Source organism: Phyllostomus discolor, chromosome 6 (assembly GCF_004126475.2).
Source record: "Phyllostomus discolor isolate MPI-MPIP mPhyDis1 chromosome 6, mPhyDis1.pri.v3, whole genome shotgun sequence".
NCBI classification, from domain to species: Eukaryota; Metazoa; Chordata; class Mammalia; order Chiroptera; family Phyllostomidae; genus Phyllostomus; species Phyllostomus discolor.
Window position 1 is genome coordinate 46,565,276 of NC_040908.2, and position 14,544 is coordinate 46,579,819.

Here is a 14,544-nt window from a genome sequence, read left to right on the forward strand (position 1 = left end):
TTATTTGTAATTAATTATAATCAAAGTCAATAGTATCTTAATGCATTTTTATAGGATCTGCATATAGAGAAAGTAACCTATCAATATTTGCCATGCTTACAGTTCTTTGATCATGTATAAGAATACAGTCTTAGAAGAAAGTATTTTAGACTAAATGTTGATCACTTACTATTACAGTTTTACATAAGACTTGGCTATAATTTTTTAAAATTCATTTAGAAATAGCATTAACCACATCAATTATATTCATATAGCCTTGACAAAACACATAGGAATGCCTTCTATGGCTTTGTTTTTCTTTCTCCTTTATTTGAATATGCATTTATTTTTAAAAATCTATTTTATTGATTATGCTACTACAATTGTTCCAATTTCCTCCCTTTGCCCCTCTCTGCCTGGTACCCCTATTCCCACCAGCAGTCACCCCCTTAGTTCCTGTCCATCAGTTGTGCATAGAAGTTCTTTGACTTCTCCATTTTTGTACTATTCTTAACATCCCCCTGTCTATTTTGTTCCTATCGATTATGTTTCTTAGTCCCTGCACCTTTTCCCCCACTCTCCTTACCCCCTCCCAACTAATAACCCTCCAGATGATCTTCATATCCATGATTCTGTTTCTGTTCTAGTTGTTTGCTTAGTTTGTTTTTTTAGATTCAGTTGTTGATAATTGTGAATTTGTTGCATTTAATGTCCATAGTTTTGATCTTCTTTTTCATAAATAAGCCCTTTTAAGATTTCATATAATAATTTCTTAGAGATGATGAACTCCTTTAGCTTTACGTTGTCTGGGAAGCACTTTATCTGCCCTTCTATTCTAAATGATAGCTTTGCTGGATAGAGTAATCTCAATTGTAGGTTCTTGCTTTTCAACACTTTGAATACTTCTTGCCAGCCCCTTCTTGCCTGCAAAGTTTCTTTTGAGAAATCAGCTCATAGTTTTATGGGAACTCCTTTGTAGATAACTCTCTGGTTTTCTCTTTCTGCTTTTAAAATTCTCTCTTTACCTTTAACCTTTGGCATTTTAATTATGTGTCTTAGTGTGTTCCTCTTTGGGTCCAACTTGTTTAGGACTCTCTGTGCTTCCTGGACTTGTATGTCTGTTTCCTTTGCCAAATTAGGGAAGCTTTCTTTCATTATTTTTTCAAATAAGCTTTCAATTTTTACTCTTCCTCTTCTCCTTCTGGCACCCCTATATTTGGATGTTGGTAGTTGTCTCAGAGGTTCCTCAACCTCTCCTCATTTTTTGAATTCTTGTTTTCTTCTTCCTTCCTGGTTGAATGCTTATTTCTTCCTTTTGTTCCAAGTTGCTGATTTGAAACCCAGCTTCCTTCTCTTCAATTGTTTATGTATATATTTTTTATTTCACTTTGTGTAACCTTCATTTCTTTCTTTATTTTTTTTGCCATACTCAATGAGTTCTCTGAGCATCCTTATAACCAGTATTTTGAACTCTATATCTGATAGGTTGGCTATTTCTATTTATTTAGTCTTTTTCTAGGCTTTTTTTTCTGTTCTTTCAATTTGGGCCATATCTCTTTGTCTCCTCATCTCCTCAATTTAGCAGCCTCCCTGTGTTTTGTTTCTCTGTAGTAGGTAGAGCTGCTTTGATTCCCTGTCTTAGTAGCTTGGCTCGTTGTAGAAAAGCAGGCCTGTAAATTGTGTGGGACAGAGCCTTAGGTAATTGCCAGTGTGCGGCAACCTGTTTGAGTGCTTTGTGGCTCTATGTTGGGGAGGGCTCGGAGAGGGGACAGTGCTACCAACTGGCTTCTTGAGGTTGGCCCAGGAGAAGCTGTCTCCCGGCACTTGCTCCTTTTCCAGTCACTTCACTTTCTCCCTGTGTGCTGCTTATGCCCTTCCAGCTGTTGCTCTTGTGCTGAATCCCAGGAGGGGTGGGTTCATATAAGTCCTAAATCCATGCAGGCCATTAGGAGGAATCTCCTGAAAATCCAGCAGTTTCTTCCACCACCAAAACCCCACTGGGTTTTACAGCCAGAAGTTATGGGGATTTATCTTCCTGGCACTGGAACCCTGGTGAGTGTGGTCTGGCCTGGGGCTGGGATCCCTCACTCCCTAGGTATCCCTCCCAATTTTATTCACCACCCATGAATGTGGGGCCATCCATGTCACAGCTGCCACTGTTGCATGTCCATACCACACTGCCTCTCTGCCTGTCTCCATGTCTCTGCCCCTCCTCCCTGTCTGCATGGATGTGGCTTCTTAAATCCTTGGTTGTTGGACTTGCATTCAGCTCAATTTTCTGATGGTTCTGGGTGTTATTTGTTTCTGAGATCCATCTGTAGTTCTTTTTATGGTTACACAAGGAGGCAAAGTGTGTCTATCTACCCCTCCATCTTCACCAGAATTCTCACTTCAATGTAGCTTCTTAAATCCTTAGTTGTTGAACTCCATACAGCTTGATTTCTGATGGTCCTGCATGATATTTGTTTTGCAGTCTAGTTGTAATTTTTCCTGTAGTTGTGCAAGGAAGTGAAGTGGTGTTACCTGTGCCTCCATCTTGACCAAAAGTCTTAATATACATTCATTTAATAATAAATTTGGTTTTCTTTGTTATATTATTAATTGCAATATATAAGAATTTTCAGATTTCTTTTGGCATAGATAGTAAATTATAATGATTTTCAATTAACAAGTTGACTACTTTCTATTGTGTTATGCTGGTTTACTCTTTACTATTTAATAAAGACCATATTTGTTTCATTCTTTTTTTCCTCCTAAATTTTGAGACTTAGCTATTTGATAACAAGGGTTCATGTTTTGCTTTAGGTTTTAGAATGTATAGAATTTTAAATGCAAGATAATTATTTTGGGAATGAAACAAAAACACTAGTATGATGACTTATTCATTGAGCAAATACTGAGCACCTGATGTGTTAGCCCACTGTTTAGAAGCCAATGTAACCAGTGCTTCAGGTTCATTTAAAACTTTTGGTATTAAGTTACCAAATCTTTGGAAGTAAACAAAAATTAACAGTATTATTCTGTTCTTGTTACTGTTGCCCACTTAATCTTTAGGTAGCCCTTTAAGATGGAGAGATGGAGAGATAATTAGAACTAAGCAGACTTGAGTTCTAGTTATGGTGATGCCAATTCTGTAGCATAACTTTGATCTTCCTGAACTTCAGTTCCTCATGAAAACATGGAAAAACAGAGTTTGGTCATTTGTGCTCAGGGGTCTATACTCAATAGTGGAGAAATTAGATCAATGGCAATTTATTCATATTCATAAAGTTGGATAAGTTAAGTTCCCGGCTACCCCTCCTTAGCTTTCTGTGCTGTCTTCTCTTCCTTTTCCCTACCTGTAATTGTTTCAGAGTTAGAGGACTCAGTTCACTGATTTTTTTCCTTCTCCATTCTGTTCTTATTCCTTAGGTGAGCTAACTCAGCTTAATGGCTCCAGACTCATATGTTTGAATACCCCCACTTGGCTATAAAATGAGTAGTTCACACCACATCCGAAACTCCCAATTTCTATCAGAAAAACAACTCATTCTCAAGTGTGTCTACCTTTGTCAATGACTTCACCTTCCACAGAGTGTTTAGGCCCCCAGCCAAGAAGCACTGTTGGTTCTTCTCTTTTTTCCCCCATAACTCATCCAGTCCATTGGCAGTTCTTGCCATTTCAACCTTTAAAACCCTGACCACTTCTTACATCCTCTGTCTCTATCATCTTAGTCATACCACCATCATCTCCTTCCTGGAATATAATTCTTTTCCTTCTATTGCCCTTCTGTAATTTGTTTTTCACACAGCAACCAGAGTAATTCTCTAAAAATAAGTTGTATACTGTTGTTTTCTTATTCAGAACCTTCCTATAGCTTTCCACAAAACTCTACCATGTCTCACAAGTTCTTCTCTGCTTTGATGCCCTGATGTCTTCCTTCTTATTCATTCCCCTTGAGCTACATGAGTCTTTCTGTGTTTTTCCAACTGTCCTAGCTTGTTTCTACCCCAGCCTGAGCAAATTTAAAGATATTTTTTAATTTCCTTTTCCTGAAGTGTTCTTCCTTCAGATGTGAATTGTTATTCACATACCTATATCATTAAAATCAGAAATATTTTGGAAAATGTATATTTTTAAATCTAACAGCTCACAGAAACCTGGTATGGGTATGGGTATGTAGCTCTATGTTTAGAACACAAAGATTACTGTTAATAATTAACAACAATGCAAAAAAACCACAGAAAGGATTTTGAGGCCTGCTGAGTTATAGAAAATGCCATTTGTGAAAAACATTGATATAAATCTTTTATGAATGAACTCTGAGTAAGTATTTCCATTCATTATTAGAAAAAAGTCCTGGGTAGAATTTGGCATTGTCCTTGGAAGTTATTTCAAATGCTCACATGCCCCCAAAGGACTATGCAGAATTGCCACTTAGCTTTAACCCAGGGTTATATGAAAAAGACATTCTGCCTTGTTATGAAATAACTGATTTTTAAAAATGGAATATGCATGGGCAAATGTTAGAAAATGTTCTATAAATCTGTGAAGTATGATTGGGGGAATATTCAACCATAATAATTATATATATTATTGAAGGCAAAACTCAGCTATTTAGTATTAATTGGCAATTATTTACTTTTACTGGCACAGTTTTCAGACATTGTTGGCTATCTTAAAGTAAAATTGATTTCTATTTCTATAAAAATAGCTGACACTTGTAAAACGCTTAATAGCCTGCAAGTGTTTATACACATTATTTCATTTAACCCTTGGAACAACCTTGTGTGAAGTGAGCACTATTATCCTTGCTTTGCAGATTTGGAAAGGGAGGCGTGGTTCATAGGACCTCCCCTGAATCACATATCCTGTAAACGGTATAGTTTGAGTGCAGACCTAGGTCTTCTGATCCCCAAGCCAGAGCCCCTTCCACAACACAATGCTTAAGTTGAACAAGCCAGACGAGAACAGGTGTCAGACACAGTGGCGTCTATCTCTTAAGCGTTTGTGAAGGACTCTGTGTTCCTTGTTGACCTAAGTGATTGATTGACTAGAGCTAAGTGTCTTCTGATGCTGAGCAGTCAGTATTTCGGGAACCTGATTGCAGAGGAGTCTGCTTAATAGGACTGTTAGATTTTCATTGTTTCCTGGCGAAGTAATGTGAATTGTTGATGGCAGGAAATTCTAACTTATTTTAGCCATAGGTTTGTGTAAAAAGGTTCAGTGGGTACTTTGATTATTATCTTTATAGGTGTGAGGGCAAAGCAATTGCACCACATTGACATTCTTCTGAACCTAATGATAATAGGGATTTGCTGGCCTATTCCAATAGGACAACTATCTTTCAAAGAGTAGACTTTTGAAAACATCAGGATCTATGAATTGCCATTTACTAAAAAAATACAAGTATTAGCCCTGGCTGGCATAGCTCAGTGGATTGAGCGCAGGCTGCGAACCAAAGTGTCGCAGGTTCCATTCCCAGTCAGGGTACATGCTTGGGTTGCAGGCCATGACCCCCAGCAACCGCACATTGATGTTCTCTCTCTCTATCTCCCTCCCTTCCCTCTCTAAAAATAAATAAATAAAATCTTAAAAAAAATACAAGTATTAACATTAACTGAAGAAAACTTACTATCAGTCTAGAAATTAGTAGAAACTGTTTTCTATTCTCTACCCAAGGAGAATTTTAACCTTTAGTTTGTATTGCAAATGATCCTTGACAGTTCTTTTCAACAATCATTTTCCTAAGAAATAATAGGTAGCAAAAACAAGTGTCTTTTTCCCTATTAAATAGAAAAATGTAAAATATTTCATCATTTTGGAAACTGATGTAAAAGCTTAATTTTAAAAACTTTTTTGAAGGAAAATGCTGATTATATTATAGTGGATAAATTTATGAAAAAAATATTTGAATGCCATCTTCTGAAAGACACTTGTGTACTTACTATAGAAGATATAGGGGAAAAGTGGAAGAAAAACCTCTTTCCCTCCAGCAGCTCATTTGACAGATGATAGAGATAACCACACACACAAACACACACCCACATTTGTGTTGAAAATTAGATGACAGTATAAGAAATTATGTGGTAGGCATCGAGTGGTAGATGAAGATAGCACATTCTGGAGATTGCTGGTGATTATCAAACTTGCTTTCCTGAGCAAACGGTGTAGATAAGAGTAATATTCTTGGCAGAAAGGCTATGAGCAGGTGCCTATCGATGGGAAAGAAGCAAAAACTACTCCTTGAGAGTAGAAATGAAGGATTGGGGTGCAAATAAAAGTTGGCGATGAGATTGTAAGGGACCTTGAAGGAGAGGATAATATAAGAACTTAACATTCAGAATTTTTTTTCTTTCTTTACTCTTCACCTGAGGATATACTTTATTGATTTTTAGAGAAACAGGAAGAGGGAGAGAGGCAGAGAGACAGACAGACAGACATTGATGTGAGAGAGAAGCATCGATCCGTTGCCTCTGTACACACCCTGACCAGGGATTGAATCTGCAACCTTTTGGTGTATGGGATGACACTCCAACTAAGCCACCTGGCCAGAGTCAGAATGTTTTTTCACATTTAAATTGCTATGTAAACAAAACATGTCTAAAATTTTTTAAGTGCAAAAGCATGTGATATATCATCTTTTCTTTTTTGGCTCATTTTCTATTAAAGTCCATTTATTCTGTCATATTTATCATCAACAAAGAATAAAATATATTTGAAAATATCCTAAACAGCAAACTTCTGCATCTGTCACAGAGGATATTTTTTCTTCATCTTTAATGAAATAGCTAGCAAAAACTTTACTAATAATAATCAATACTTTTGTTTTAAACTGGAAGTTTGGTCTTTAAGTCAAATGTGGAAAAATATCAGTTCAATTAGTTTCTTTCAGGTCTACATTGCAGTCTTATGCCTGTCTTTTTATGAAAATAGTTCTCCTAGGGAAGGATGGAAACCATTAGCAGAGCCTTGAAGAAGTAACTTTCCCCCTCTAATGCAGATGAAAATATGCAGCTAAAAGATGGAGCTGAAAATCTTTTCTTCTCCTGAGTACAAAATTTCATAAGATTTCCCTGTTTGTTCTTTATGGAATATACAAACTTAAAACGCTTTCCCTATGCATTTATTCCGAAACGGCTTGGCTTTCCCTCAGCAGTATGTGAGGTTAGGCTGTGTCGGTGGGGCCTGTGAGAGCAGCTGGGGATGTGGGGCAAGACAGTGGAGAATGGGAACTGCCATCTGCAGCTTGAAGGTTGAACCATTACCTCCTCCATCACCACCTATTTTCTGTACTGCATCTGCGCCTTCCCTTCTTTAAGTTACTCTCCCTTTCAGCCTCTCAAGCCTGACAACTGATGTCAGCAGTCTTTTTTAAACTGCTATTTGTTACAGAAGCTATACTGGTCTCTGTTGGCTCCCCTGCTTCTGTTTCTGTGCTTGTTTTTAAAGATTGACATTTAGTTACGTGAGGGTTTCTAAAGCAGCCTTCGAAGGAGATTCCCATAGCAACCAGTTAAGACCCTGATGTTATTTAACTTTTCAATAACTCTGCTGTGTTAAGGGCAAAGCAGGAAAAGAAAGAACTGCTTGGAACCTGAAGCAAACATGCATTAAAAAGAAGAAAAAGCCTTTAAATCTCAGATGACTATAAACAGATACTAATGAGAATTCTGTGTAGAATGTTAACACTTAAAGAATGTTAGTGAAGGTGTATGGGATTTCAGCGTACTCTCTTACTACTTTCCAGTAGGTTTGAATTTGTCTGAAAATAAAAGGTTACCAGTTTTAAAAATAATCTCAAATGACCAGCAACCTTTTCCTAAGTTACTGATGAAGAATACTTCTGGTGCTCCTGTCTCTCATTTTCTGGTCCTCCTCCCCAATGTCCAGCACTAGTTGTACTTTCATAAAGACTGAGTTAAACAAACCACTGGCCGGCACCAGCGCGTTCAGTGAGGAAAGATTGTCCCACAAACCATCCTACAGCTTAGTCACTGCAGCTCTCCTCATCACAGGAAAGCTGTCCAGTTTGTTTCTCTCTCAAAGTTTCTTTTCCATCAAAAAGTGCAATTCGGGTTAATTATGCCAAATGCACAATCTTTGGTAGAATCTGTTTTCCACTTTTCAAAACTATTAAGTTGTGACCCTGATTAACTGGTGGTTGCACTCTTGTTCTGTGTTCAACACTCATATTGTACAAGTTACCAATAAAGAAGAGATGTTAGTGACAAGAACTGTCACTGACCCCTGACACAGGGCCTGGCATATACTAAGTGTCCTGTGACCATTTCTTGACCTAATGATGGATGATTGAGTGGCTAACATTAGTTACTTACCCCCTGCCATGAATAAGGCCTTACTGTGCATTCCTCACGCATCCTCACAACAGCTTCATGTGAACTGTACACGTCAGCACGTGTCTCTTGTCAGTACACCCCAGCTCTCCTTTATCGGGCCCCTCTGAGAGGTGGGTACCCATCAGGTGGATGCTGATCACCTGTTACTGCTTTGGATTTTACCTGCTTGAACAGTTTTGCACTATCTGGAGAATGTCTTGTGTATACACATATAGTGTGCCCAAGCATTTGTTTAACTAATAAAATACTAGAAGCAATCATAAGTTTATATAATCATAAGTAGATATCAAACAGTAGTTTCTGTTTGACTTTGGAATATGTTATATTAATTTCTCAATACAAACCAACTTTCCTGTTTTTTCATAAAAATTGATTGGTGTTCTTTGAAGAAACATGACTTAAATGCTCTTATCTTTGGATTCAAGGAGAGCCTTAAAAGTATCCTTTTAGATATTGTACAACAAATACACGTATTTGATATTTTGTGCTTTATATTTTATATACTATTTACATTGTATTTTATGTATAATATATGACATTAACATCTTAGAAATAAAATATATAAATATAAAATATAAATATAAAATAAAAATAGTTCACCTTAGGAGTGTGATAGATTCTGTCTGTCTCACACTGTTGTTCTGTAGAGTGTAAGCCATGAGGACGGAACTTCGTTTGCTTTACCACTCCGTCTGTTCATCCAGAAACGTGCCTGCGTCGGCGAACGCTGGAATCAGAAAGCAGATGCTTTGCACGGTGCGGTGACCAGTCAGCAGCCGGGGAAAAGCAGATGCTTTTCAACAGGAGGCTTATTGGGATTTAATTTTCTGTGCAACTTAGTGAATATTCTAGTTAAATTAAAATCATCATTAATTTTTAGTGACTAGAAAACTAGTCACTGGTTTTCTAAAATAAGAATTTTTGGCTTCTTTTCTTTCTTTTTTTTTTTTCCAGGAAGAATCCTCAGCACAAGATAGAATACAAACACAGTACACTTCCAGGTGAGTAATTTTACTTCAGGAAATTGAAAATGAAACCTTCCAATTAATATCTTATTAAACCTAATTAGTTTCTAATTGTTAGGATTCTTTTTTCAAAATTTTCTCTGTGAATTTGTTGAATTGCTCATTTTAATGATTTTTCTTAGATTAAAAAATATAATTTTAATATAGTGGATGTTTTCTACAATCGTTATATCAATATGTATTTGTTCTTGCATCTGTTAGGATTATTTTCTTTGTAAGTACCTGAAAACAAAATTTCAAATTGGTCAAAATGGTAAAGAGAACTTACTGACTACTCTCATTGAAAAGTCCAAACAGGGCTGCATTTAGACATAATTTATGCTCTGGCTCGTTAGTATTATCAGTAATGTCACCAATGACCCAATTTCCTTCCATCGTTCTGTTTTTAGAGGGGTCATTATTGTCCCAACACTGGCGTCTCTCCCCACCCTCATTCAGTGTGTTGATAAGCACCCACTTCTACATCTAAGGAGAGAGCGAGAGAATGGACAACTCTGACTCCAACTCTACCTGGGAAAAAAATCATAAAATTCAGTTTTTTTACTGGCTTAGATTACATTCTTTTGAACCATTCACTATGGCTACTGATGAGTTTATACCAGCCCTGGAAGCAGGGTAGAGTCACCTCCTTGAAGAGCCATGGGGATCCCCACTGGAAACTGAAGTTTTGGGGGAGGGAGGAGGAGGGGGAATAGTCACTAGTCAAGCAATATCAACTGTTCTTCAGTCCTGTTTACATCAGTCTGTTTTACCTTCTGTTTCTCCTGCTTCTGAACTCCATTATTTCTTTCCCTTTAACAATTCTGGCTTCTCTGTATCACTGGCAGAGGCCAGTTCCGCACAGGAGATTTCTGCCCACAGAGTGAGAGAATGAAATGCATACTCTCCAGGCTCTGCCCACATGCATGTGTATGTGTATAAACACAACCAACTTGCAGCTAAGTGATAAAATAATTAAATTCACCATGGGAAACTCCACTGGATATTTCTGACTGAAAGACGCTTTTGGACTTTGGTAATCCAGGCACCAGTATACTCATGTTATCTGAGCTAGTGTGTGTGGAGGCTATGTGTTACACGTTAGGCTTCTTGACTGAGGCTGTATATAGTGACGTAGCATGTATGGTGGTTAACTTCTTGCCCAGCACCAATGTAATAATACTGATTAAAATATATTTTATTGGTGAAGTGTAGCAGTGTTCCATGAGAAGAACATTGGACACATCTGTGAATCTTCACAGCAGTAGGAACCACTCTCCTAAATACTATCAATACGTGTCATATGGCACAGTTAAAAACACCCGAATTTTCTTTGAAGAGTCTCTTTGAGGTATCTTCTGTATGAAGAACATATTTTTAGAACAATTAATTTTTTAAGAAAATCATTTTATTTCATTGGAAGAACAGTTTTAAAAAAAAGTATAGATACTGTTACACAGCAAGTTAGCCTTATTTTTTAATGTACTTTCAAGGGTTGTTATGTGTCAGTTTAACTAGAACATCTCTTCCTACTCTAAAGCCTATAAATTAAGGTTTCTGGAGTATTTCAAATGCTAATTTTAATCTTAAGGTCTCATATTTTTAATTAGCAATATCTGACACAGATTTCTAACATACTTATTTCCAAAATCCTTAAAGTCTAACATTACCCAAGATCTTAATCTTATCTATGCACCAGTCAATTTACTCACACATACATTATGTGTCTAACAAGTGAGCAGAGTTACAGAGAGACAGGAAAACAGGTAGAGCTCCACCTGTTTGGGGTGAGATGCCCTAACAGGGGTGTCCAACCTGTGGCCCGTAGGCCATATGCGGCCTGGGATGGCTATGAATGCGGCTCAACACAAAATTGTAAACTTACTTAAAACATTATAAGATTTTTTTTCATTAGTGTTTATGTATTTAACATGTGGCCCAAAACAATACTTTTTCTTCCAGTGTGGCCCAGAGATGCCAACAGTTCGGACACCTCTGCCAGGTAAAACCCGAAGCCAAGAGAAGGAGCCCTTGGTGCCGGGGTTATCAGGGTACACTAGAGGTGGGGGTTTTAAGTTAAGTTGGTCTTTAAGGTGGTAGGAATTCGATCCTCTTTGTGTCGTAGCTTGTGGTGGGTGGGTCAGGACATCCCAAAGGGAAGAAATAGATCCATCAAGGACATCAAGGTATAAAAATGGTAAGTTGTGTTTGGAGTTAACAAGTGATCGGTTTAACTGACATGGAGCCTCTGTAGTCGCTGTGGGTGATACTAAAAGGATGTATTGAGGCCAGATTGTGCAGTGGAAGCTCTCAAAGGCTAGAACACAGTTGTGGATGCATCGGCAAGTAATGGTGAACTAGTATTTTACCAAAGGGAAGCTGGCGATGCCGAACAGTCTGTCTGAGTTAGTGTGGGAGAAGCCTGCGGAGTAATTAGGTCGTTGAATAAAGGGCCAGAACTAGGCCACTATGAGAGCACAAAGGTGGGATTGGATAAAAGTGAGATTTTGAAGCAGGAACCAATAAGATTTGCCAACTGAGGGAATAGGGGTGACACAGGATTATAGTACAGATTGTTGGGAGACTGTGGATGACATTTACACGTAATCAAGATCAGAAGGAAGGACTGCGTAGGTTTTTTAAAATTCAAACATAGAGTGGGGTATCATAACCACATAATGAGACAACATAATTTAATATAATACCATGTACCAAGGTACAGTATTTCATGGTATAGAATAACTACATAAACTCTTACTATTTCATTTCTAATTTGTAGCACTCCTAAAACATTCAGTCTATAAGGTTCTTCCACATATGTCACAATTTCTGTAGTGTGTTCTGTTTTTGCAGGTGTGACTGCTCTCATCCCTTAAGCTTCTTGTGTATCTCATTGGTTTAAAATTTCACCAGCTTTCCATACTTTTACTAAGTGCCGTGGTTTTGGCACAAGATATTGAACACAAGAGTAGTCAGTGCCAGGAAATTTTTATTTTATATATCTATTTTAGCTATCTTACCCATCGACAGCATTTAAAAGACATTATCTCCAGCATTTTATCACCTGATTATTAGAGACATTCTTTCTGGCTCTGATTATTATGTAATATGCATTATTATTCTAGGTAATCAGTACCATTCATGGTTGAAAATTTGCAATGTTATACTAATAGTAATTTTAAAACTTCTCTGCTTCTGCAATTGTATGTACACATGTTCTTATATATTTTTTTCTTCACAAGTAAAACACAAAAGATCAAAAAAGAAAGCACTTAAGAAAGGTTAGTGGAACTTAAATATAATTGTATAAACTGCTACTTAGTGTGGAGAAAACTAAGAGGCTTTAGAATATGAAATAGGCCAGAACAATAGTATTTTTTTAAAAATAAACTTCATGTATAATACAGTAGATCAGAATTACACAAACTGCTTTTTCAAAGCTAAAATATGAGTATCCAACTAGCAGCTTGGTACATTAGAAAGATGAGTCTTTACTTTTACATTTAAAAAACTGCTTATTCTTGTAGCGTGTAGTAAATATGTATCTTTAGAGATATTGGCCTAAATATTTTTTATGTAATGAAAATTAATACCCTAGTTTGGTGATTTTTAACCTTTTTTATCCTCATTGCAGACAAACCAGTTACTAAAATTCTGTGGCACACCAAAAAAATATTTTTTGCTGATCTGACAAAAAATAGGTACAATTTTGATTCATTCACATCGGATAGCTGTTGTGTTGGCTGTCATCATTTTTTAATTCAACAGTCTAAGGGAAAAGAGGTCAGTGCCCCTGAAATAGTCAGTCATTGCATGTTTTAAAAATTTTTGTGGCACACCAGTTGAAAATTGCTGCCCTAGTTAGTCTTAAGATTTACTGGGGGAAAAAAGGAGAATAAAACCTGAGGAATTATCAATTTTAAGCAATAAATCTGCCATGAGGCAGCTGTCACCTTGCATACCATGTATAAAGTACACACATCACACAAGGCCATATTAATCAGAAAAATAACATTTGCTTCTTTTTTAAATTTTTATTTATTTATTTATTTTTAGAGAGGGAAGGGAGGGAGAAAGAGAGAGAGAGAAACATCAATGTGCAGTTGCTGGGGGTCATGGCCTGCAACCCAGGCATGTGCCCTGACTGGGGATCGAACCTGCGACACTTTGGTTCGCAGCCTGTGCTTAATCCACTGAGCTATGCCAGCCAGGGCCCATTTGCTTCTTTAAAAAATTGTTTATATCTATCAAATCATCATTTACATTTGATGTTTACATTTACACATTCATGTTCTTTTAAATTCCAATAGATTTCCACAGAACTAGTGTGATGCTATTAAAATAGCCTATATATAACATCTTCTGATATTACCATTAGCTTATTTGAAATATAACTGTAGAGTGTGTCTGAACAGTCAGAAGTCTTGTTTTTTCTAGATCAAGGTGAGTTTTTCTCCTTGAGGTTTATTTTCTTCCCCTTAAATCATGCTGTTTAAGTGAAAAGCAAGGACCTACAACCTAGATTACTCTATCTAGCAAAGCTAATTGAAAGGCAGATAAAGTGCTTCCTAGACAAGGTAAAGCTAAAGGAGTTCATCATCACCAAGCCCTTATTATATGAGATGTTAAAGGGTCTTATTTAAGAAAAAGAAGAAGATAAAAACTGTGAATATTTAAATGACAACAAATTCACAACTCTAAACAGCTGAACCTAAAAAACAAAACAAACTAAGCAAACAACTATAACAGGAACAGACTCATAAATGTGGAGATCATTTGGAGGGTTATCAGCTGGGATGGGGAAGAGGGAAAGATGAGAAATGGTGCAGGGATCAAAAAGCATAATTGGGTAGGTAAAAATAGGGTGGTGTTAAGAACAGTATAGGAAATGGCAAAGCCAAAGAACTTACATACATGACCCATGGGCACGAACAAAGGGGAGGACTGCTGGAAAGAATGGGAGTGCCAGGTGGAGGGTGGCAAAGGGGGAAAAAGTGGGACAATTATAATAGCATAATCAATAAAATATACTTTAAAAGAGTTAAAAGAGACACATAAAAAAACTTTGTTGGGTGAGGGGGATGGACAACCACATAAGAACAACAATAATCAGCATCAAGAAAATGACGAACATTCTAGGTGAAGGACAGGAAGCCTTGTGATCATCTGAAGGAAGAGTGTGCCAGGCAGCGGGAAGGGTGACTTCAAAAGCCCTGGAGGT

General features: G+C 37.1%; 1 protein-coding gene across 4 annotated transcripts in view; it reads left to right on the forward strand.

Moving 5' to 3' along the window:
- The window catches only part of APLF (aprataxin and PNKP like factor), a 141,256-nt gene that overhangs the window by 77,933 nt on the left and 48,779 nt on the right, over window positions 1–14,544 (forward strand). For 2 of the 4 annotated variants that reach the window (XM_036028061.1, XM_036028062.1), the window contains exons 9-10: window positions 9,274–9,320; window positions 11,286–11,439. In XM_036028061.1, coding sequence (XP_035883954.1) covers window positions 9,274–9,320; window positions 11,286–11,329 — 91 coding nt within the window. In that variant the 3' untranslated portion in view covers window positions 11,330–11,439. Of the gene's footprint in view, window positions 1–9,273; window positions 9,326–11,285; window positions 11,440–14,544 lie in introns of those variants that run through there. The other 2 variants (XR_004903718.1, XM_028515872.2) reach the window with 2 other exon arrangements.